We start from the raw sequence: 25923 nt of genomic DNA, 5'->3' as shown, positions 1-25923 counted from the left end.
TTCTAATTAACCACGGCGACTCTCCGCGTACGCAGTATCACTTATTAGACAGGTGTTAAATGCGAGTACGGGCCGCTGCTTCGACACCACAAAATGTAATTTCTCGCTCAAGAAAATTAGTTTACGCATCTCGTTGCGTAAGAATTATAAGAATTTAAATTCGCGCATTTATACCGTTAAAAAATTTTCTCCGATTTAAAAAAATTTGCTCAACACTATTTATTTTTATAGTAAACTTTTTATGCTAACAGAAATTTTTTCATGTTTTTACGTCGAATATGTTATACGGAACAGCGAATATTTCTAACAGGTACTGTTAATTTACGATAAACTGTTTTTCATCGAAAAGTAAAAACATGGTTGCAGGTATAATATTTATTGTGTACTGCCAATTAATGTTTCGTAAACTTTACGTGTTTATAGAGACCAGAAAATATTTGATTGCACCAATTTCAGTTGATCGTTAGACCGAAACGATTAATTTGAAAAAACAGTGACATTATTTGGTTTATCGAAAAAATCTATACTAAAGTCAGAGTGTGTACATCCATATCGCGTATTATATAGCTGTATTGGAACATCAATATCGAAATTTCGACATGTACACAATTTCGCCTATTAGCTGTATAGGAACCACTTGTTCCAATTACAAATCAATATGCGCATATTCCATTTTTTATGGAGAGGTGAAGAAATAGCAATAAATGTAAAGTTTTTAAGTTTCGTGAAGTTTAAAACTTTTTTGAAAGTCTGACACTTTTTTGGAAGAGATATAATTGCATGTGAATCTAATTACGATAAATTTAATTTGTACGTCTGTTTTCTTTTCTATATATATCTAAATTGTGGCATTAATTTAAAGAATAAATTTAGTACATAATTATATAGTTATTTAATTTTCAACGTTGAATAATTTTGTATTTAAATTTTTTAAGATTTTGTTACTTCTGTAAAACATCTTTTCATTGTGTTTGTTAAATGTATCTTGAATAGAATTCACGCTTCAACGTTGAAACAAACGCCATTATTTTTTCAATATTTTCAAGGAAATTCTCAAGAGAAAGTGTATGATTTCCGAGACATTTGCATTCATATGCATCTACAATATCTGCGCGTTGTATGCGCAATACATTGAGCGCTCCATTAATGAGCGATGAAGCTGCAGCTCGTAAGCCGAGACAGAGCATTGAACGTTGCACTTTCCCGTCTATTCGTGGATATTCGTCTCAATGTTCTCCGATAACCGAAGATCGAATCGTTCACCAAAGTTACGAATCTCGCTTTCTCTCTCTCTCTTTCCCTCTCGCCGTGGCGCAGGGAAGGTGAACGCAATCTTCGCGGCTCCTCCGACCCCGAACGAAGATGAAAACTGGTGTAACTTTCGACATGTTTAATTCTCGATATCGCGGAAAATGTGCTTTATGCCAATTGTGCGGCGTTTCCATTATCATGACAATTTCCCCCCGTGGCTACAGTGTGAAACTTCGAATTCGCAGAGATTATACGCCGCCGGTACCGAACGTCGCCGACAATGAGCAACGCAATTAGAACGCTTATAAGCGCTTATAAGCGCGGCGCTGGAAGTACGGCGTCGATTCGCCCGGAGCGATTGCGAGCCGCAGGCGAATTAAAATAATAATCGAGCGCTCGTGAAGTCGCGGATAATCCGAAATTCCAGACCGCCCCTAATGACGGTCCGCTCGCAGTCGTGACTGCGACAAATGGACTCTCCCGTCTTGGCGAAAATCTTAGTCGTCGTCTGCCTCGGCTAATCACAACGCGAGATTATCGGAGAGAGATTACGTGCGGCCGTCGATGGTCTTTAATATTTCGAATTAAGTGGTTACTCAACGGCGCGGGGTGCGTCTCACTGATTTCACTCGGTGCTCCTCAGATTTTGCATAGCTTTTGAGAAATCGCGAATAATCGTGTATACGATGTAAGATGTAAGTATAGTAATGCAAATAATATTACGCAAAGAATAAATATTAAAAAATATTGATAGAATTCTGAGTAAAGAAACATTACAAAAATATATACTTATATTTTATGCAATGTATTATTAAAATCATACGAGGAACATTGCGCAGTAAGAGAATAATTTACATACAAAGAGATATCACTCGCCGTTGTGATAGCTATGCTGATCTATTCTCTGAAGCAATAAAGCAAACACAAATCAATATCCAAGCGAATTCTTCATTTTCAACGATCTAACATTTTCGAGTCGCATAAAGTAAGATAATATTCGTAACATTTACGTCTGAAAATCTGATACAGAGAAAGAACCAAATACACGCACTGCCAATAAAATTTATTAGTTTGTATTTTACACGGAGTGCATGCGTTTGATTATTTTATTATGAATTTAGTGCATTTTAAAATATTAATACGTTTCTCTCTTATATATCTCGCAGTAGTAATTTCGAAATTTATCTCATTTCTCTATTCGCGGATGCAGAGAGGCAAAGGCATGAAAATGTATAATCCTTTGTACATTTTCGTTGGGATAATTTTGCGTGTAATGTCTCTTTAATTTCGCTCACTTTTCGTTAATAATTAGTTAATTAATTTTCATCAATAATTTAGTCGTCGATGTGATAGGTCCAACCGCACTTGACCCGATCATTATCTCTTTCCGCTAATTGCATATATTATTATTCAATTATCGGATATTTTAATTAATGAGTTATACATGTTATACACGATCCCCAGAGGAGAAGACCGGGGAAAAGGAAGTGTATTATCACTAATAACAATTTATTATTTTTATTATATTACATTTTATAGTATTACGTCGTGACTTTATTTCGTTCACAACAGAACGCTAACTGACACACAGGTGTGTGGGTGTGTCAATCATTTCTTTTTACAATTGCTACAAACAAACCTCACTTACTCTCTACGAGAGCGACTTTTATGCTGTTATTTTATCGATTCGAATGGTGAATGAACGCACGGATGTCAAACGCAGGCGTTCGTGCGACAGAGTTTGTGTGTGTGTACGCTTCGCAGGCCTGCAAAATGGCTATGATCTCTATGTTGATATTCCAGTTATTCGGTGAAATACGGTTGGGGGCCGCGAGCACGACCTGCGCTGGAAAACACGAAAGCGTTTTCGCTCACGGCAAGGATCGTTCTCAAGGATGATCTCCGCGCTCGCGCACGAGCTAGCCTCGTCGCCGTTTAAACGCGAAAAGGTGAAAGTTGAGCGAAGCGTCGTACTAGAGGCTTTTCATATTTAAAGGTCAACAACTGGTGGCCGACAATAACTACGATGTTTCTTCCGCTTGCGTGGCAATTTTATGCCAATTTTGTCGCTACGTGACGGTACCGAAAGGCGGGGATGTTGGAGGAGCCTTTTTAATTTTTTAACAAAAGCGGCGACGAATTCACCACAGTGTTGAATAATATAACGATCTGAATAAAACAGCAGCGTGAGAAATAATCTAACGAATTTTTAATCCAAAGCACATTCGTGAAAAGCTTTTAAAATCCTCGTTGTATTAATATCTATCTAAAACTCCTTCCAAAATCGATATTTTGAAACTGTATTATTAATTACAGCTTTAAGGCATCGATAAAGGATTAATACTTTATTTAAAGATTTGTATTACGAATGAAAAATTGATAATCTTTCTTTGTCACACATCAGCAAATTATTCATTATTATCTTAATTTTTACCTCAATTTGTTATTTATTAATCACAATTTTTTATTATCTAGACATTAGTCCAATAACTGTATAAGACTTTAATCCCCTCTTAAAATCAGATACTCAATTTTAATATTTTTAATATAATTTCTTAATCCCTTATAATTCAATTCGTATTCTGTTATTCCTGCAAGTTTAATAACATTTGCATGAAATTAATTATTGATGAGCAAGACGCGGGCTAAAGAAAATCTCGGAAAATGACGTGAGGAGACGATGCGTAGACAGCATGATGGACGGTGTTGAGTCGCTCGCACGCGAATGCCGACGGCTTTAGAGACGGTCTCAGCTTACTTCGTCGGCGATTGTGCATTTCTCACTTTCTTTCGTGTAAGGGGTCCATTAATCGCTCCATATCCATTCGCTGAAAGGGAAGCCTTAAGAGCGTCGCGCGTGTGAAAGAAATATATACATACATATATACGCGTAAGAGAGCGTCTGCTTTTCCTCCTTTTTCTCGCGCCAACTTCTTTCGCCGGAGAGCGGATTTTATAACGGCGCGCATCCCGGCCGTTCGACTTCGCGTATCTCGCACGATGCTCTCGAGTCTCGCGGACTCGTTAATATCGTCGAACGAAAGTAAAAACTTTCATTCGCGCGCGCGCGCTGCTACTGACTGATGTCGTGTGTGCTTCCTAGGAAGAAGATCCCCGGCGGCGTTACGTATTCGATCGCGTATGTGCAGCCTGTGTACCAACCAGATATCGCGCGACTTTACGATACGCTTGGATAACGCTCGACGTATACTTTCGATATGTTACCAGTTACGGTTATTCGGCGCTCTGCCAGCGACGTTTATCGGTATCTTAAATCATTGATAAATATCGCTTGCTACAATTACGGTGGTAGACTGACGCGACTCCGTGTATCTCGGATAGGTAATTTGAAGCTACAATATTTTACTTCAATATCACAGTTTTATTTTAATATTCTAATGACGTGATGTTTTTTTTAAATAAGATATATCATTAATGCAGTATAGAATTTCATGCTATTGATATTTTATACATCTGATTTCTGCTCGCACCCTCGTGCATCTAGAAGCGTTCTATTATGGTAACAAGGTTTCTGAATTGCCTTCGAGGACGTGATGCATTAATATAGATCTGCATTTCCATATGTATATCAATTTGCACATGAACGTGAACTCTCTTATAAGTAGAATGAATGCGCGCATCTGTGACGTAAAAATTATTATTCTAAAAACATGTACCTATATACTTATACATATATATAGGTAATCTTCTTTCCGTGAGTGACTGTATGGGATCGCTCCTTTTATAATCTCGTAAATTTTCATGGATGGCAAGTTAGAGTAGAGGGTGACCGGTTGTTGCCCTACATCGCTTCAATTTTCTTTTGTTCCCTAATGCAGCTCGTCGAGTCTCCTCTGGGGGTTTCCTGCCCAGGGAATTTGATTGATTTGCCACGATTTCCGCAGAATTCCAACTGAGTTGATGGGGCTCGGAAATACCTCCTCGAATAGATATAGATATAGATGTTTAAGGACCAAAAGAGAGAAGATTAGCTTTTGGTCGGTGAAAGTGCGTCATTAAGACGCTCGTCGTGATCGTGTCGTTGTACTTTGCTTAAATTGCATTGGAAATGAGATGCCCATCTGACGATTTCCATGGTAATTATGAGCAACGAAAATCATAGGCGGCAAAATCATTGTGGCGATTGTGGTGACAGAAAGAAAGCAAAATTATGGAGAATAATTTCACATTTCCTATAATCCCGCGTTAATCGGAAGCTATTTCTTGAACGTTAATAGGCTGTAGATTGACTCCCGGTCGCGCGCTTGGGCAACATTGAAAATAAACAAGAAAGTGTCTTTTCCATAAGATGTTTTACCCGCGTATCGAAATTTGTGATATTATTAACACATATGATATTTAAATTACTTCTTAAAAACATTGTTGTTAAGTCTATTAATATTAGTAACATTATCAACATTACGCTTACACGCGGTTAATTAACATTGCCAGTTAATTAATATTGTTAATCGATACGTTTTCGTTGAAAATTTATTTTTTAATAAAATAAAATAAAAATTGATAAATTAAAACTAGAAAAAACAATGATTTATTGTACTTTTTATTTCAAGAGCTAATTGCAGGATGTACAGAAGATGGATAATAATTAAAAAAATTATTATTAAAGTGAATAATTAGTGAAAAATATTTTATTGCTTACGTATTATCTTAAATAGATTAGATATTGATTAAATCTTCACATTTCTTCGACATAACCTTAAGTTTAATATAAACATTGATCTGTTTCTCTTAATTTTTCCAAATTTGATGTTAATTAGTGAAATATAAGCTTTTTACTTTAGAGATAAGCTAAATAAAAATAAATTGTTATTTATTCCTTACTTTATCTTTTCCTATAATACGGGACGGCTGATAATGCAAAATTGATAATAAAACGTTATCATTATTGATAACATAACTTCATAATGAGAGGACACATTATCGTAAGCCGAAATAGCTCAGTTGGGAGAGCGTTAGACTGAAGATCTAAATGTCCCTGGTTCGATCCCGGGTTTCGGCATCCCTTTTTTGTTTTGTTGCGCGAAATCCATAGAGAATACGGAGAGAAATCGGTTTCATCATCGTTTCTCACGCGGTAGCTCGGCACAAGCCGAAATAGCTCAGTTGGGAGAGCGTTAGACTGAAGATCTAAATGTCCCTGGTTCGATCCCGGGTTTCGGCAAATTTCTTTTTTTATTAGATGTGATTTACAGGAAGAGAGATGCACCCACAGAGTTTATTTTTATCGTAAAGAAATTCTCAATTAGGAGCATTTTATTTTATTTTATTTTTAGACATATATTTTTTTTTATTATACTGACAGCAACAAATTGCTTCAATTAAATTATCTTTCTTAAGATCTGCAATTATGTTGTTACTAAATATGGCGTTGAAATGTTAAAGGGATCCGCGAAGGATTCGATCATTAAGTAATAGATAATTGTGAATATTTTTCTCCCCTTAATTAATTAATTTAACCTTTTAGTTAAATATATCCTTGATATGTACTTAAGTAACGGTTATTATTAAATTATTGCGTATACCGATCGAAATTCTCTCGATTACCCATGAAGCCGTCGACCTAGCCCCAGGCTACGATCGTATCATTCGCGTGAGTAAGGACGCGATTATATCGATAATAATGGCTCTCGGTGTAAAAGTCAGCAAGCGTAATTCACGATTCAACGACCCGTTCATTGAGCATAAACCGGCGAGTTCGTATGTTTGGCGTAACTGCATTACACGCACAAATTGTAATTATACATGTTCATCGCTTGTTCGTGGTGAGGCAAGATATTTGACACGGCTGACACATTATACATGTCGCAATCCATTGTACGTTAGAAGTTAGAAGTATTAGCGTTAAACCTTTGGCGTTTAACGGATTATTTATTACAGAGTATTTCAAAATCGACGCGTCGCGCCTCTTCCATTGCGAATCCATCGCTATGACAACTCTTTTTCCCAGTAAAGTCAGAGGTACTTCTTGAAAGTCCTCCCTCTTTCGAAATACGCAAATTGCAAATAAATTACAGTTTATTAAATATAAAATTTGAGATAATCTCCGAGATGATCGCGCGTCGAAGTACGAATGTTTGTTGCGAAATGTCAATGGGTGTATCCATCAGTCATTTTCGTGATTCGAACTAGAATGACTGCTCCACATTATTACCTAACGCTGTCGCATATTATTACCTGACGCTGTCGCGGCTAATTATACGTTCTACATTCGGGTTCTTCGATCTGTCGTCTGTGAACCAAACGCGCACGCGTTTTCCTCTTGAAATTTCAGCGATGCGACTGCCTTCTCTTATCTACGCTTATTACCTCATCGACCGATATCGCCTGCGGGATTCCGAAATATGATGCGCTTCTGGAACAATTATCTCTTAATTAGATTTCTGCTCCGGGAGCATATACGTTTCATGGAGCTCTCCTAAGCATCGCATCGATGAGCTATCTCCCGTTTCCGTTTCGCTTAACATTTCGTCTGCTCCACTGGGAAATACAGTAACCGATATTTCTATGTACATTGGTAATTCGTTCATTTATGAGACCTCGTTTCTTTTTATTGTGCTATTTTAGAAATTTTTGAGAAAGCAGTTACCTGTATGCTTGCCAAGTAGTGTTATCGCCATATCTCGCTTAATAAATTGTGTCTTGTTTACAGAGTCGTGGTTAACGATCTACCAAACATGTTACGCCTCATGGTTCTTCTGCTTCTGTGTAAGTACAGTTCAAATTTCTATTTCTAATTAATATCGCAGACATATTTTTGATAACACTATTGAAGAACATTTATTTTAAATAATCCTAAGGACAGAATATTGTAATGCAAATAATTGTATATTAATATACAGAAATTTCTTAATATTATTATTATATACATAATAATAAATTGTTTAATTTATTATATAGTATATAACAATAAAATAAAAAATTCCTACATACATTGTGCGGATTACAAAGAATCGCGATAAAAAAATAATTTTTTAATAATACAATCTTCTCTTCATAATCTAAATTTTCGGTATAGTTGTGCAAATATCCAGTTTATTTAGCCGATTTATTGGAAGGACGACGTATTGAGTTAGTGGAGGCCGCAATGAAAGAACTTCATCGATAAAACAAGTGTATTTCACAGCCCATGTCCCTGGCGATTCGCGGGCTTCGCTCTTCAACGAATCAATTCACTCGCAGTGAATCGGCGGAATAAAAATTCCTCCTTTTGAGCTTGCACTCGTTGACGTCGTTGTCCTTTTGTCGTTCTTTATCTTCCACGGTCTGGCATTTAGAGGATCGATGAGAATACGGGAATACAATCGGCGAAACGCGCCATTAACTGGCTCGCCATCCTGATGGTCATCGGCCATCAGCGATGGACAAAACGATTAATCTCCACTGGGCCGCCGCTGTGTGGGAGATTACTCAATATTTTTATTTATTATTTCTCTCTTATCGCCGCTGTTCATCCGTGTTGCCGGCCGATAATTACGGGCCAATCGTAGCTGTATCTCTGGCTAAGCGTGGGAGCGCCGTGGCATCCTGTCGCGCGGATAAAGTCAAGGATTCGCTTCCGCGGCGAAGGTGAATCTGACGTAGGATCGCTCGGCCCGGGATTTATGGCCGTTTACTCCGTAGCTTCTCTTTTGCGTCGAGGAGCAGGGCACAATCTGCGGTACAAGAAGATCGATGTTGTTGACTCATCGACCATTCATGCAGCATTTGTCACCGCGCTTGTCGTTGCCTCTCATCGTAGAAATATGAAAATTTTATTTTGCTTCAAAATTTTTGCTTCTCGCGGAATTTGCGTATAAAAGTTTTAGGGACACGGAACGCTTAAGTCACGTACGTTGTAGAAAGGTTTAACCCTATAAATAATGATTAACTTATATTTATTAATAAGCTTTGTCGTGTTCTTGATTGAATATTTATATTGCTGTTAGGAATATATAATGCTGTTAGCAATACATCTAATTATATTACAATACATCTAATTATAAATTATTAATGAAATATCCTATTGATCTCCAATTGATCAGCATTAATTTTTTAAGAACTGATTTTTAAATGACCATAATTTTAGCTTATTTGTATAATACAGGTAGAAATTTAATTTTATCTATGTGGAATGTACGTAGAGATAATTAATAATTATCTCTAGATAATTAATGATTTTCTCGAATAATGCCTGATAATGCAATTAATCATAAATGGACACATTTTATGCAAAGAAGGAATAGTTTATAATAATCGAGAGATAAATTCAGAAAGATATAGAAGAGAACACTAAATCTAATTAATGATTTTTGTATTTTTGATGCTGCATTTCCGATTGAGACTCTCCGAAAAACTTTAAGCGCCGTGTTATTGTCGCGAGCTCGTCGTATCTATATAGTAATTTATAGCGAAATGGAGAGATACATTGGATTAACTGAACGAGCTACTGAATAACGTTTGAAAAACCTCTCAACGTAGCGAGGTAGAAAAGTTCACGACTACTTCGTTGGAAACGCGCGATTCGATATCCGGGACTTAGTGCACAAGTATGCGCGGAAAATTTTTCATCGCCATGAAAGTCCGTCGCTTACTTTCGTGAAACTTTGCACGTTTTCCACGATGTCATAAAGAATTTCACGTAGCAAGTTACGACTTCGTTCGTATCACTTTTTATCCATCTTTATTACTCTGTCCCATCTCTCTTTCTCTTTCTGCATTTTCCAATAACGTTCCGTATGGCTTTATATTCAGCGCCATTAAGTTTCTTCTTCGGGATCGCGGAGTGTGTGTTAACATTGCCAGAATCGATAGACAGACCATTAATTTCTTGTCCGAAAAAAAAATTACATTTTACTCACGATCAGATATTTCTATAAGGCACTCAAACAGCTTGTTTCCAATATTATAATGCTTGGGACGGCAAAATACATAGAATCGCCTTTAGTTATCATCTGTTGTATTAAATACCGTGCGAACTTCTAATATCGGTACGTCAAACACGCAAACAACAAAGTGACGATGGCTCATCGACCTCTGACTCGAGCTTTTACACTTATGTAATGTGTCATAGGTATCACGCGCTTTCTCTCTCAACTATAAATTTTTTGATGAATTTTCCTGCAGCTGTTTGAAATTTGAAATCATAATTCTCAGCATTATTGGCAATTTTCAGAAGCGCGTATTTATAATCAAAATTTAATTAAAAATTTTATTAAAGGTTAATTTACAATTAATTAAATGAAGGGAAACGTGATTGTAATCGAAAATTATGATCAGAATCTTTCAGAAGAAATAGTTTGTTCACCAAATAGGTTTTTTGAACTTTTAATAGCAACGAAAATTTTTCAGACGATCAAGACGTATTATCTGAAACTTTCAAGATATAAAAGTATTGAAATATTATCGTAAAAAGTTGTCATGTTTAAACATTTTATTTCCTTTACTTTTTAAAATTATTTTTCGTATTTTTAATATCCTACATGTGTTAGTATTTCCACGTACAAAACACCCTCGATACTCCAATACGTATTCAAGCACTCTTGAAAAAAAAATTATTCCGCTCTCCGATACATGTATAAAACGTGTTGTTCTTCATCAACAATAGAATAATGTTACTCATAATCCAAAATAAAGTTTGACAAGTTCAATGTATGTTCTCGATATTGATATAGCTGTAGTTCTATTCTACCGCGCGACTACCTAGCCTACCTATACCAAACGGCAGTGAGAAAAAAATCGCGACATGTACAATTCTATCATAATACCCACGGGATTATACGGGCGCATCGACCGTGCGATTCTGCCCGGTATGCTTGTCGTTGATAAAGCTTCTTTATTCAACAGCGAAAACAGCCTGAATGGTTACCGCCACTCGCATATTTTCACAACGTCGCGTTGTAGCGCGAAAGCAGCTATACAAATATGCCAAATGGATGCTATAGAACGGCTGTAGAACATTCGGATTAGGCGGCTGCGCCTCGCTGACCTAATTTCCTATAGAGCGAAACGCATGATTGTTTAATCCCAACTCTAATCCGCGCTTCCGACTTTCAGGTATCGCTGCTACTTATACGCCCGGCCGCTGCGAGACAGGGGTGAGTGTGCTCCCTTTCGTTTTATTTCTTTATATTATTTATACGAAGTGCTAGATTAAAAATAGTTATATAGTCTTCTGGTCTTAAGACGTAATGTTATTTCCCTTTTAAATTTGATTAAAATCGAAATTAATCTGAAATTAAATTTGAAATTAATTTTGTAACTAGTTTCGGTTCTGTGTATAACTTTCTGTGCTGCTCTTAATCCCATAAAAGTGTCATTTAATTTATCACGCAGTGATAATTTCGGTACAATCTCTCTTCGCAATTCTCTAAGTTTAATATTAAGTTCCCGACTTTCCCGTAAAGTTGCCGCACGGACGATGAAGTCTTTATATCCACGAATTTATCCTTCTTGGTGCTTTCGCGGATTCGCCGGACGCGGACGCGAGTAAAATTCGGTCGGGTAGTTCAGAAACGTCTTGGAATATTTATCGCGGATTTTCTTAATTCTGTAGAAGTATAAGTGACCGAACGATGCTCTCGTAAATATTCAAGCGCGGCGCTAATCTCAAGACCGAGCGGCTCCAATCAGGCGGCACTTTGGACGCCAAAGTTAATTAGCGGCTAAGTAATTAAAGTCCCCGCGGTCCTTATTTCAAGCAACGCAATTTAACTTTCCGTAGAATTCCGTACGGACGGTGTACTGCGCGACGGTTTAACGCTTTGCGAGCAATCGATTCGAAAGATGTAAAGCACGGTAGGAACGCCGCGCGCTTCGGGGCGCGACGCGAAATTTCTAACCGCGAGCGTGGAAACGTACGTTACGAACGCTCTTTTCTCATCTTCGCAGATGTAACGCGGATTTTAATTTACGGGAGCGCGAGATCTAATTACAGTGTCATGAGTTACGCGCGCCCGCGCGCACACGCGCCGCACGAGCAAGCGAATTTCGTTCCGCAGTGCCGTGAAAAATCGCCCGAGTGAAATTACAATACGCTTCCGCGAGCGTCGCTTTGAAGTCGCCGTTAACGTTGCTGATAAATGCCGGCAATGGTCAATACTCGCGATGCACCGTTTACCGGTTAACCAGTGATTTACGCGACGCGTAGGTGTAGGTAACGGCGACGGACTCCCTTCCGCACCCCGCGCGCTACAGCGAAATTTAATCAAACTTTCGTTTGCCCGGTGGGATGCGAGTTGCAGTATCGAATTTCAACGTGTGCGGGGATAACGCAGCGACGAGCGGTTCGTTCGCATTTTGTGCGTCGTATCGTCTCGCGCACGCAAAATCAATAGCGTTTAATGCACTCATCGCGGCTCGAGCGTACGAATGCATAAATTGATTTCCCTAATTATCAAGACTTAATTCACGTATGACGCGTAAAAAAAAAAGGAAACAGGAAATTTCACGGTAAATTGACGAGCTGTTTTTTAACGGGATAATATCTCTTTCGTTAATAGAGCTTACGACTAAATCCTTTGTTTCTCTCGTTTTTTGCGAATTGCGATTACGTCGTTCGGGGGAAAAAAAATATCAGAAATATTTGAATAAACTGATAACTGACCGCTCGGCTTTGTATGTTCTCGATTAATCTCAAAATACACAGTAAAAATATTGTACTTTTTCTAAACGACTTTGCATTTAACGTTATCCAGTATCATCCGTAATGATGATTGGATTAGAAGATAGTATCTAAAGAAGATGCAAGCGTTGGAGGGAAAAGTAATTCGACTACAGGAGCAAGCTGTAGAAGTTGAAAGTAGCATATCTTTTGAGAGACCTGCGGAGGCTCGCTATCGCGCGAGCTCTTTTCTGGAAGTAGTTCTACATTCTGAGAACGTATTACGTTGCAGGCATCGCGAGATGTCGAGCATGCGAGACTGCCAGAGTTCCTCACGGAATTGGACCTGTCGAGTCTCGAGGCATCCGAGGAGGACGTCGAAGCGCTGAAGAAAATCGTGAAAAGGCTGGCGCCCGAAAAGAACGGCGAGTACCAAGTTTACCAAGGTTCTTTCACAGAATTGTCCTGTACTAACCTCGAGACTACATCGCTAATCTCTTTTTCTTTCCCTGACTAAAACGATTCGCTTTTTTTTCCACCCCCATTGCCAGTCTTCTTCGGTAACGAGGACCTCCTCAAGGAGTGGCTCAAAGGAGCGGGTATTATGACTTAAAGCGTTTTTCTCTCTGTGCATGTCGCATCTCTTTGATGTAACCGTTCTTATTCGAGCACTGGACTTTTTTATTATCTACTCTTTTATACACGCGTTTGCAGAATAAACTGTTTAACATCGCGTTTAAACCTTTTTGATAAAAACTGTTTGTATAAAATTATCCTTTAAAGAATGGAACTTTTAAAAACTGCTATTTGTAACTTTATTTCACGCTTATTAATTGCTTATTAATCCCAAAAGTTTTGAGTGAAATCGCAGATAGCCAAGAAGACCATAAATACGAATAAAACAAGTTATGAATAAACATTTCTTCTGCTCGTATTTTTTATCCAGGCATAAAAATAATACTCGCTTATTCCTTTTCACTCCCTAGCTCTTCACGTATTATCTTTTCCCATGTATATATTTGCATTGTGCATGTGTATATTTGTCTTTCGCATGTAGACATAACGTGCAGTCATATGCGAATGCACTTCTGCAAGTTGTGCATCTGCGCAAATATTTACCGGAAGCTTCTTCGGTAAATTCGGAACACCCCGCATACATCGCGATATCTTACGCGTGCAGAAGCACGAAAATGAGAGCATCGGATGTCTGTACATGTTACTTCTCCAGCCGTCTTACCGAGGCGTCAGATATTACGTAAAGGCTGTGTAAGCGAAAGTCATTGAGTGCGTGCGACTATCTCGGGGCGATCGGACTGCGTTTCTGCTTTCCCACGAGGTGCAATTTTTCGTTTTACGATGATTGTGCGCCCGGCGCTTCGTGACTTTCCACTGAAGTGACAGACTTTCTACGGCAGTGCTATTCTAGCCGATCTGCTATTTCTCCAAACGTGACGTAATTGCATTGTTGCGTTCGGTAATTAAATTTTCGAAACACGCCGCGTTACGCGTATTTAGCAGATTATCTATCGCTCGTTTATCATCTTGCGCACGAAGCGATATGATGGGGGAATTTAAACGATCTGTGTCACTAGTCTCGGTATAGTTATCGGCTCGCGTGGAATTCTTTATGCACGGAAAAATTAATGGCATAGCTCGCATGGTTCGCGAAGCTTCAAACGATTATGTTGCGATATTTATATTTTAGAAGCACGACCGCGAAAGACACGGGGTGAATGTCGAGTTACGCCGCGTTGATATAATAAGCGCTATAAAATTTAATAATACTCCACTTCGTACTCAGGCGTGACGGGGCAGCCCGGCGTGGATTATCCAGCCCTCACGTCGATCCCAGCCACTTCATTCAGCTGTCGCGGTCTGAGAGGGGGATATTACGCGGATTTAGAAACAAATTGCCAAGTAGGTGACATCGATATTACGTATCTCGTTCGGCTCGAGCAAAAGTCACGCGAATTGATGCTCGATCCAGTGGTTGTTAGTTACGGATTATAAAAATTCTGACATTTATAGAGTGCCCGTCAAAAATAGAAATATAAATGCCGAATAAAGAAATTTGAAAAATAAAAGAAAATTAAGACCTTTCTGAAAAAATTTTTTATTATACCTAAAAAAAAATTATTATACTTAATATTATATAAAATGTATAATATAATAAAATTATATATTTAATGGCATTTATAGCGTTTTACTTGTAGCGTTTTTTTAGAGACCTTTCGATAAACGCACTTGTCACCGAAGTTGAATATAATTTCAGGTATTTCACATCTGCGACAATGGACGTAAAATCTCGTTCCTGTGTCCCAACGGCACTATCTTCCAGCAATCACAACTTATATGCGACTGGTGGTTTAAAGTGGACTGCAGCAGGTCCACGGAGTTGTATGAGCAGAGTGCGGAGCAATTGGCCGAGGAAGAGAAAAAACGTGCGGAAGCGAGAAAGATGAAGTCCGAGTATCATCGCACGGAGCAGCAAAGTAACGCGGATTACTACGATAACGTCGACTACGACGGTAGACAAAACGGCAGAACGAATCCGTATGGTCAGTCCGCCGCCAAGCAGAATCAAATTCCGGAAAGTCAGGATGAATCGAAATCCAACCAACAATTCAGACCGAACAACGTTTTCGAGAACACTCGTAATTCTGGTCGCTATTACCAGGAAAACAATGCGAACGCGTTACGGACTAACGAGAAAACGACGCCCGAGAACTTCGACCAGTCGCCGAAGCAGCGACAACAAGATAGCGGATCGAATTATCAGACCAGCAGGCAGAGAAATCAGCTGGATACGCAGAGTGGCAAATTCAATTACGAGCACGGAAATAAGTTCCAGGATAGCCGGCAGAGCAACACGCAGGATCATTATCAGAATACGCCGCGCAACGAGAAGCCGGCGTTCAGTAACCCGAAGTCGCGGACTTCAACGCGAAACAATCTGTTCAGTTCCAGCCAGTCGCAAAAAGCTACGCCGACGTACATGGAGACGACGACTTTTAGAACCACAACCGCGGCGCCTCCGGTAGAGTATCAGCAGTTCGCGGAAAGCGCCGCCTTCGTATCCAATCGCGGAGGAAATCGCTTCAACTCTGGCAAATCCTCGAACACTCGACAGTATTATTATCACTCGTACGATTACCGAGATCACACCACTGCTGACTATCGCGGTCACGAGACGACCACTTTAACGCCGCAGAAGAACGAAGAGGCGGAGACGGTGTCTTTCACGCCAAAAACTGGTGCCCCGCCGTACCCCGGGCCTACGTACACTCCTATCTACAAGCCTAGGACAACGACATTGCCACCTTACGAAACAACGTTGCAGTACACGCCGACCACCGAGACGTCTTACTACAGCACTCCCTATTACAAGCACGGCGATATTCCGGAAACTACGTACGCTAATACCGACACCGATGCGACTGTGACGTCGACTTCCTCCGCGGAGGAGTATCCAACTACGTCTTTCAACACGTACAGCGATCTACGGACTCCTCCCGCCATAGGGAGAGTGCCACCGGCCCCCGCGAATTATCAAACTCAGCAGTACGTTGATAATAGGGTGACCGAACAGAGAGACGTTGATATTTCTTTCGCGACTACGCGTCCGTACGTGAATACAGAGAGCTATCGGCACAACGTTGCTAACGTCACCTCAACCGTCAGTCAGAACGTGTCTCCTTCGTCGACGCCATTTTACGGAGACTCTCGTGGTCAAACCCATGCCAATTATCAGAAAGAAAACAGTTTCGCGAATACCGTAAGTAAAGGCACAACGACGGATCCTTGGCGCGCAACTTTGCAAAGCTTCCAGCAAAATTCGATCAGCTCGACCGAGAAGCCGTGGAGAAGCACCAACGTTCATCAGCAGAACAGCTCTACCAGCAAGACCTTGAGCCCTTACGACACCAGTTTTACCTACAAACAGGGGAAAGTGATGTCCACTTTAGGCCCATACGTACCTTTCACTAAAAACTACGTTTATTCCACGATGACCACTACTCCGACGCCGAAGCCGCCGACCACCGTGCCGACGTACAATCCCACCCTGACAAATTATCGCATGACCGCGAGCAATCTGATACCGAAAGTGAAATCATCGCCTCCGGTAACGAGCAAGCCCAAAAGCAGAGCGACCTATTTACCCGAGGTCAGCAGCAAACCACCAACGTCCTTGGAGGATAGACCGTATGCCGAACGAGAACATGCGCTCAGCATGTTGCATTCTCTTCAAGGTCTAGAAAATGACGCGGAAACTTTAAGCGAGATCGATGCAAAGGACGGAAACGGTCGAAACGGGCCCTCCGCGCTCGGTCCGTCCACTTTGCACTCGTTAGCTCTGTATTTCGCCACGGCCGGCGACAATCTTGACTCCAACGAAACCGTCGAGTCCACCGCGAGTGTCGAAGAAGTCGAGGGTAGGGAAGGTGGTCATTCGCATAATTCGTCCGTCGAATTACCGACCAGTATTCTTACACAGCACACCATCTCCTCGTACATCGAGCTGTTCAATCTGAACAACGCGCTCGAGGGAAACGCCACGATGACCGAACTCACGTCGGAAGCCGATGACGTTGGCGGCGAGGTAGACGACGATCTAGAGCTCGAGCAGAGCGAAGGTCCAGTGAACGGCGCGCATAGAGCGAACAACACCAAGCTGCGCGAACTGGCCCAGGTTTTCACTCACGCTTTGTCGGCGTATCTGCAAGATCCGGATACCTTCAAGAAAGTGCTCACGGAGATTAGGCCCACGCAACCACCGGCCACGACCGTCGACGACGATCAGTTCGAAGTGACGACGTTATATCCGACCACTGCGGAAGAATTCGCGTCGGTGACAAAGGAGAAGGATGAAGTTCTGGATTTTTCGGACGATACCGACAGAAGACGCAAGCCGTCCACCATATTCCCTACCACTTTACAGCCGCCTGTCACCACCGACAGATCGTATTCGACTTACTATACGACGCCATATGATGAATATTACGCAACAGAGAGCCAAACACGAAGGCCAATTTACTATCCGAGCACGACGTTGTTACCGCCTAGCGCTTTGTCATACGATTCGGGGGATTACGTTGAATCATCGACGCAGGGTGGTAATACGTTTGCCTTCGAAGTGAATCGCGTTTTCACTACCACCATGAACGATATTCAAAATTACGATGGCGATACAAGAGATTCGACCGACTTGTCACCGGTCTATGACAATTATTTCCCGTTGGACGAGGACGGCAGAAATAAGATTGGTGGCTTCCATAATAACACGGCGGCAACCTTCCAATCTTACGGTAAAAACGTCAAACCGATCGGCGCTACGCCTATAAGCAAATACGTGGCGTCGTCGACGGTGGCGTCTTTTCAGAATTCTGGCCTAGGAACGACTGCGCCTACCTGGGGTAGAGGCTCAGCTGGTGATAAACCTGTTCAAAATCTCACACCGCCTCATTATCATCGTTTCGGTAATGTGAAGAGTTTCGAGGCGTCGAACAGCATCCTGCCGAATCAGGCGGTGCGCTCGACGACGCCCTTGCCGAGAAGCAAATCCAGCTACAAGACCGTCAGCAGCACCGTTCAGCCGTTCAGGATACGTTACTACGATTCAACGACAGCGCCACCGGAATCTCTCGCTACAGCTCGTAGCTCGTACGCCAAGTTCAGGAACAGTTACAAGCCGGAAAGCAATCGCGTAGAAGGCACTCGCAAACCCGCGGCGACAACGGCGGCGACGACAATTCGGGACGACGTCGGGACTCTGGATCCCGTCACTGCGACCGTCAGCGATGTTACTCCGTATACCGCGACCGTTATTCGCGCTACCTCCAGCAATCCGGCGAACGCGTCGACCACAAGACACTCCAGCCTGCCGAACAACGATCATTGGACTTCCTCGCCCATGGTCACTCAGCTCTGGGAGACAACGGTGTTCGTGGATCCTCGGCACATTAATCACGGTCTAGAGTCGAACGTCGGCACCACTCAGTCGCCCGACACAACCGGTGACGCTATTAACGGAGAGTCGGAACACACCGTGGCGGCGAGCACCACGAGATCGCCAACGTTGTCCAATGTAGATCACGACGTGACGACGGAACCGCGGACAACCAGCACACCGAGTCCTTGGCAATGGGCGACGAGCGACAACAATTCGCCTGTGACATTCACTCTGCTGCCAACGACCTTTTCGGAAAAGACAGCGACACCGACTCCGATCATCACAACGCGGTCCAGCATAACCACCACGATTACCTCCTCGGTGACGTCGACCAATGCCGTCCCCCGAGATAACCTGGCCTCCACTCTGCTGCCATTTACGACAGGCAGCACGTTCAATGCCACCGAAAATGAAGTGATCAAGGCGCATGAGATGTTCGGTAATCTGAATGAGACTAGCACGAACACGTTGATGCGAGTGATGAAACAGGCCGACAGCAACGCGATGGTAAGGCAATTGGTGCTATTGCTGATAAATCATTGCAACGGGCCCAAAAACAAGACGATGGAGCAGGAGAAGGAGCAACTGTTAGACGCACTTCTGAGGATGCCCGTTAACGAATTTACCTCGGAGGAGTCGCGAGAAATCGTCGCTAGCATCAACCGACTTAATCTTCCGATTTGTACGTATTACACTGTATTTATTAAAGATAATATTTATTTATAGAATATTTTATGCAAACATTAATTTTAATTGGCGCTCTAGTTATCTTTTAAAGCTATAAAGATGCTTTATTTGGATAAACACTATATATTAAGAATAGTGAATACTGTCGACAATTAATTTTGGTCGTGTACATAGTTGATGTAAGTATTCTGAGATGTAATCAATTATGTTTTGTTATTATTTTATTAATGAACGGATAATTTTCAGTGTAATAAAGTTAATTTCATTAATTGCTTAACATGCGCGAGATAGCATTGTAAGAATACAGGATATCTCTGAAAAGATAAAAAATAAGAATATTTCTTTTTTTTTTATAATTTTTTAAATTTGATATTAATCTTGCCTTCTTAATTCACACATTATTATTTTTAGAATGCCTTTGCAACATATGATTTTATTATGAAATAAGAAATTACTTATTTTTTTCAGTAAAATTCTTTATTTCTTTAAAACAGTATTCCTTATACTTATAATGTAATATTGCACATGTAAAAAATACAATTGTCACCAATTTTACACAACAAATGATATTATTTATTTCTTCAGCTTATATTTTATTAATTGTTAAATAACACAGATTTATTGTTTTGTAGTTAAATCACGAGTGGCTGCTTCGACGAATTCCACGACAATGAGGACTCCCCGAGCGTCATCCGTGAGACCCACGCCGTCAGCACCATCCATCACTACGTTTCGCAGTAGGACGGGACGGAAATTCCGCACGACTACCGAGAGTGCCAACGTCTTCTCTAGAAGATCGGACGACGCTGTCTCAGAGACGAATAATTCCTTATCGGAGAACGAGGCCACCGCTTCTGACAGCCGAGCCCTCGAGCTCCTCAGGTCACTCTACACAATAGCTGCTAAGTGGGGCTGAGAAGCCGCATAATCGACGACCGATCGGAACTACGCGCGCGTCGGAAGACTCGCGAGATGAAGATCTCGCTGGAGTTATAAGAAGACGTCCACCTGTCGATACGTCGGAGTAGATCGTTGCTGTCACCCATCACCGTGTCACTCCATCTAGCCTAAATTCGAGGGTTCAAGCCCCGAACGGTGAATCGGTTTTGATCTCGGCCCATGAATCGATGCCCATGAACAAATAGGAATCTGCTTTACAACAAGCGTTTCTTCGTGAGAGAAACAAGAGAGAAAATGAGAGAGACACGGTACATCGTACTTCTTGTCGAATACCATTATCAGAAGTCGACAACATTTAGTTATTATTGATTCTGGAATACTTACATTATCAAACTTGACTGAACTGTACCATTTTGCATGCGGTACTCGGAAAATTAGATTTGAGCCGAGAGGATTGGCTTCTTCGAACTTAGATCGATAACGCCGCTGCGAAGTTCGATTTAACTTAGGGCCGAGATTGACATCTGCGCTCGCGGATATTAAGCAGGTCGTGTAACGATCGATCTCGGTAATGTAAATCCGAGCCGCGGCTGCTTGATACCCGCGACCGAGCGTAAACTCGTGTCGGTTAATATGCGGAGTCCCGATCGATCATCGATGGACAAGATCGCAATATAATAAATTAACCGGCTGTAGTCCGACGTTAAGATTATGTATTGCTCGCCGTCCTTTTTATTAAGAATAAATCATCGATCGCCTCGAAACATCGGCAACTATTACTTGAAGAAAGAAAAAAAAACGCCTGCCATACTTCGTCCCTCTTTGTTCAGCTATTTTGCGTGAACGCTATACACTCAACTTTACTCTCTCTTCTCTATAATCAAAGAAGTTCGCACATATTAAGCAAGGTAATTTTATACGTTTCACTTATGTTTATCACGCAATGATATAACAACAAAGTTTCTCTAAATGTTTCTTCTTTATATAATTTTATAAGTTTTTAACTGGCTGTCGTATAATTGCGTTGCACAATCATCGAAGTACCATATATATAGTAACTGTGCTTAGAAAAAAATTGATTTTATTGGAAAACAATTTGACAAAACTTTATATAATCTTTTGATTTACATCTTCTGGATGTATAGACATATATGACTACGTATTTGAAATAAGAAGCGAATTTTAATTACTGATATAGAATATGTGAGAGATCTTCTTTACATTAATTTTTTATATTCCTAGTATATGTACTCGTGTAAAAAAACATTGATTGTCCATGCATGCTAACGTAAAAAGGGGGTAAACATTTTGACACGTTCACGCTCCTCTCATAATGTTGCCAGGTACATCGTCAAGTTGCAACTCGTTTTCGTTGAATTGCATGCATGAAATTGGCGGAATGTGATGGCACGTGGTGAATTGCACCATGTACGCTTATGGTTATTTGTACCGGTCGGACTCTACGTGACACAATTTCAACCCTTTCTCCCTCGCGTATCTTCCCTCAACGAGGTCACTATCGTCCTCGTTCGAAATACGCGTCAACTCCTGGGCGGTATTAATTTTTTTGCCGGCAGCATTGAATTGAATATTCGGCGGAATGTACGCGTCGGAACTTCTACTCATTGTCAGTCCAAAACTGACCGTCGAACTGTTGTTCAGTATTACAAAAAGACTCCCTAGAAGGGATCCGTACGGTTTTTCCGGCGGATCACGTGAAATTATTTATTCGCCTTCGCTGTGTTGCGATTCCTACGTACCTACGGCTAACAGTAAGTTATTCATATAATTGAAATTACGGTGTTGGTAACGTTCTCTTTCGTTTGGGCAGTTTCGAGGTCGGCGATGCGCTTCCGTTACGATCCCGAAACGATCCAAATGGGGTTTCTAGGTCATTATTTAAGTACGCGATTTAGCGTGTAGTTGTGTATCGACTTTATGTAATATACCTTTGTACAGTATGTGAATAAATATATACAGGGTTTTGTTTAGCTGTGTTCTACTTATCACGTACTTATAATATATGTCCCTTATAATATTATACTTTTATAAGGACTTTAATATTTTTATTAATACTTTTTATTCTATAATACGATTCAGGTGTGTACGGCAGTTCATTATTACTAATATTATAAAATATATATATATATATATATATATATATATATATATATATATATATATGTATATTTACTACAGTAACATATTTTAAATAATTTATTATAAATAACAATATAACAATATGTATATATAATTTATTATCTATTTTTGTGTCTTTTTGAATGGTACATCAAAGGTATAGAATTAAGGTTTAATCTTGAGATTATAATAATGCGATTGGAATATTTTGTTACGTAGATTATTGACACATGTAAGTTAAATATTATTATATTATTAAATTGGTACAATTAGGTATAATTGCTTTTACGATATTTTATGTTTTAAAAGCTTTGATATTTTTAGTGGATAATTCGCCATGAAAATTTAAATTCGCTGAAGTGAAAACGTCATTACCGTCGAAAGTAGAACGCGAGCTATAAATTTTTAAAGAAGTCATTTACGTTTGATATATGTAGATCGCTACACATGTCAGCGCGGCAACATGTTAATAACTCACGCAGATTAATGAGCGTCATTAATGTTTTTGCGACGGTCCTCGGAAGAACAAGCACGAGGAAACGCGACCACCGTCGTCAACGATTGCACAAACATCCAGAAAACAGAGGGAATCCTCCTCTTTATCACATACACGGACGCACGTTCACAAAAGTATATTTTCTGGAATCTCGCAGTCCGCGAGCTCTATATGAAGGCTTAGACGCTCCGATTTAAAAATGAAATTAACGCGTATTTCGCAATTAACAGATACAGACTTTTAACGGCGTCATAAAAGAGTAGCAACGAGATTTCCGTAACGCGTCATAAAAATGCCCGAGAGAATACGCATACAATTTCAATCGACCTAATGAAGAAACGCGAGAGAAGCGATCGTAGCGAAGATTCGCACTCAGGTCGGAGGCCATTGCACAAATGGCTGATTAATATTTCTAAGGACGTAGGTACGTTTGTAGATCTTAAGGATCTTAAGGATCTTAAGCGTCGTAAGTATAGATACATACGATCTTCTATTACATGGTTACAAAACTACCCTACAAGGACGGCATTTTTTCGCGTCACGCTTTGATCGCTCGTTCGCCCTGTGGCTGTAGCCAGAAGCGACAGATCGTGAAACTTTTAAGGAATAAATATGACGGAGATGTAAATAATTGGGGTAAATAATTCTGCAAATATTTTCTTTATATGAATAAAATAAATGTTATTTAAATTCTGGCTTACATTAGCGTAGCTACACAATTTTTTAAATATTTTACAAATGGTATACAAATAGTAATAGGTATTTCCCCCAAAGTAATTGTGTTTATAGTCTTTAAATTAATTCTTATCGTAAAAATAATTGTCTGAAAATTTCAGGTCTTTTATTAATTATTTTTTATATTAGCTCGGTGTAAAGTAAAAATAATTTTTTGACGATAATTGCGAAAGTAAATCAATATAAAAGAACTATATCTAAGTTGGCCAACTTTCCAAGCATGGAGTCTTTCGGATTCAGATATCTCGTGGCGCAACTTTTGCCTTCGCTACAATGCGAATGGACATCCGCCTTCAGCAAGACCGAGATCGATTCGCCGCCTCGACGCAACATATTCAAATTAATGTCCGGAGATCGGTATCCGGAATGAAGAGTTACAAGAGGCAGGAAAAAGATCGTTACTCCTTCAACATCTTGCTTTTTCCGCAAATGTAAATGAAACTACCCGATAATTATACTTGAACGAACACCATATTCACTCGCAAAAGTGTTTAACACGATGTAAAGCTGTACAGGATATCTTAGAAACAATCTTATTTTCGCACATGTATAGTGCTTTTGTTTACTTCTATAAAAAAATCTACTTTTTCTTTCTTTTTTTTTTAAGTTAATGCATTATAATATGTTGCATTACCGAGATATTTATTTACGTAATTATAGCCTGTTAGGATTATCTTTAAAAATCTGCTAGAGACCGACTGTTCAGATAGTCGCAAATGCACTTAAACTAATGCTGCAAGGGACGTGCGTTCAGACACTATGCAAGATCCAAGTATTAAGTAATGATAGTCACTATCGGTATAGTAATTTCACGTAATAGGCGATAACATCGTGCGAACACGCGCAAATCTAATGACGGTACACGTCACAAGTCGATTCTTGGCGACACCGCGGCACGGGAAAAAAAATTCCATATAAAATGAGCAGAACTGGATCGATATATAATCGTGAGTTTGTCGCACGACTGATTTGGAAATCCATCTGCGCGATAGAGAAGGCCAAGATTATCTATTTCCGTTGGAAATGATGTTGTCTCGTGTCTACATTATACGCTGACCTAGTCCTTTTCCGAACAGTTAAAACTTGCGTAAGTATTTCACTGCGTAACAAATATGCACGCTTTTGTGAAACTTGAGCATTGTTCAATGCGAGCTCTTCTTTTTTTTTCCTAGAAGTTATAATTAATTTTAAGAATTATAATTTTATTATTCGGCATTTTTTCCAAATTCTTAGAATCAAATTCTTCAGTGGAAGTTCTTTTCTATTTCACTCGTTGTGCGTTTTCAATTGTCGTTGTAATCAGAAAGCTATCGAGATAGGAAATATAAAAAGAGCTTCTTACATTGTTTATATAAGAAAAGATTAAACATTTAAATCGTGCGTTTTGAATGACGGTAAAAAAATTATGTAAAAAGTTTTTCCTCAAGTTTGCTATCTTTCGAGTCTATGTCTTTGTCGACAGAGACTTAAATAAATTACCTGAATAAATCTTGGCAGATTTTTTTCGACATTCGGACGATTTTCAGATGATTCTCATTGTACATACAGCCCGAACGGGACACATCTGGGATCGAGGCCGGTCCGATTCCGAACGTGGATCTCCCGTCTGTACAATTATCTTCGCGCTCTACTGGTGAGGCGGTAAAAGGTCGCGGTTGATGCAATCGGCCACGATATACTCTCGCAGAGTACGCGGTTAGATTACGGCGCGTTGGCCAATTGCCAGGAGCTCAATTAAGGCTTTTTAGTTTTACGAGCGCTTATCGGCCCCCTTGTAACGTCAAGTAGCGTGTGGATTATTGTTTAAATATGGATCGTTGACTCGATCGCGCGCCCCGAAACATTAAATGTTCACCAATATATTCGTATAAACGCACATACTTGCATAATAACCGTGTAAGAAACGTCGACAATTAGAATGCTATTTACTGGATGTTCTAAAGAGAATAGGGAAGAGATACCAAGCAGTTAGAGAAGTTACTAAGAAATCTTCCTACAAACAAGAGGAAGGCAAGGTGTTTGTATACTATTTCATTTTTTATATTTTATAAGACATTTTACTTTTTCAAAGATTTCTCGAGTTTGATCTTTATACCGTGAACGGTATATCTACATGAACAGTATCTACATGCGCGTCTTGCCCTAAAGATACTAAAGCTCGACTAA

The 25923-nt window shown here is 40.1% G+C and overlaps 1 protein-coding gene and 2 non-coding genes across 3 annotated transcripts in view; all 3 read left to right on the top strand.

Moving 5' to 3' along the window:
- Thw (chitin-binding domain protein thawb) overlaps positions 1 to 22378 on the top strand; it is a 39011-nt gene extending 16633 nt beyond the window's left edge. Inside the window, exons 2-8 of the mRNA XM_071777907.1 lie at positions 7922 to 7977; positions 11305 to 11345; positions 13143 to 13296; positions 13402 to 13449; positions 14652 to 14767; positions 15123 to 19482; positions 20120 to 22378. Coding sequence (XP_071634008.1) covers positions 7947 to 7977; positions 11305 to 11345; positions 13143 to 13296; positions 13402 to 13449; positions 14652 to 14767; positions 15123 to 19482; positions 20120 to 20403 — 5034 coding nt within the window. The 5' untranslated portion in view covers positions 7922 to 7946 and the 3' untranslated portion in view covers positions 20404 to 22378. The remainder of the gene's footprint in view (positions 1 to 7921; positions 7978 to 11304; positions 11346 to 13142; positions 13297 to 13401; positions 13450 to 14651; positions 14768 to 15122; positions 19483 to 20119) is intronic.
- On the top strand, positions 6199 to 6271 carry Trnaf-gaa (transfer RNA phenylalanine (anticodon GAA)). Its single transcript has one exon. It is a non-coding gene; the product is annotated as a tRNA-Phe (tRNA).
- On the top strand, positions 6361 to 6433 carry Trnaf-gaa (transfer RNA phenylalanine (anticodon GAA)). The gene has a single exon. It is a non-coding gene; the product is annotated as a tRNA-Phe (tRNA).
- Positions 22379 to 25923: the final 3545 nt, after the last annotated feature.

Source organism: Temnothorax longispinosus, chromosome 5, assembly GCF_030848805.1.
Source record: "Temnothorax longispinosus isolate EJ_2023e chromosome 5, Tlon_JGU_v1, whole genome shotgun sequence".
NCBI classification, from domain to species: Eukaryota; Metazoa; Arthropoda; class Insecta; order Hymenoptera; family Formicidae; genus Temnothorax; species Temnothorax longispinosus.
This window is presented reverse-complemented; position numbering and strand designations above follow the sequence as displayed.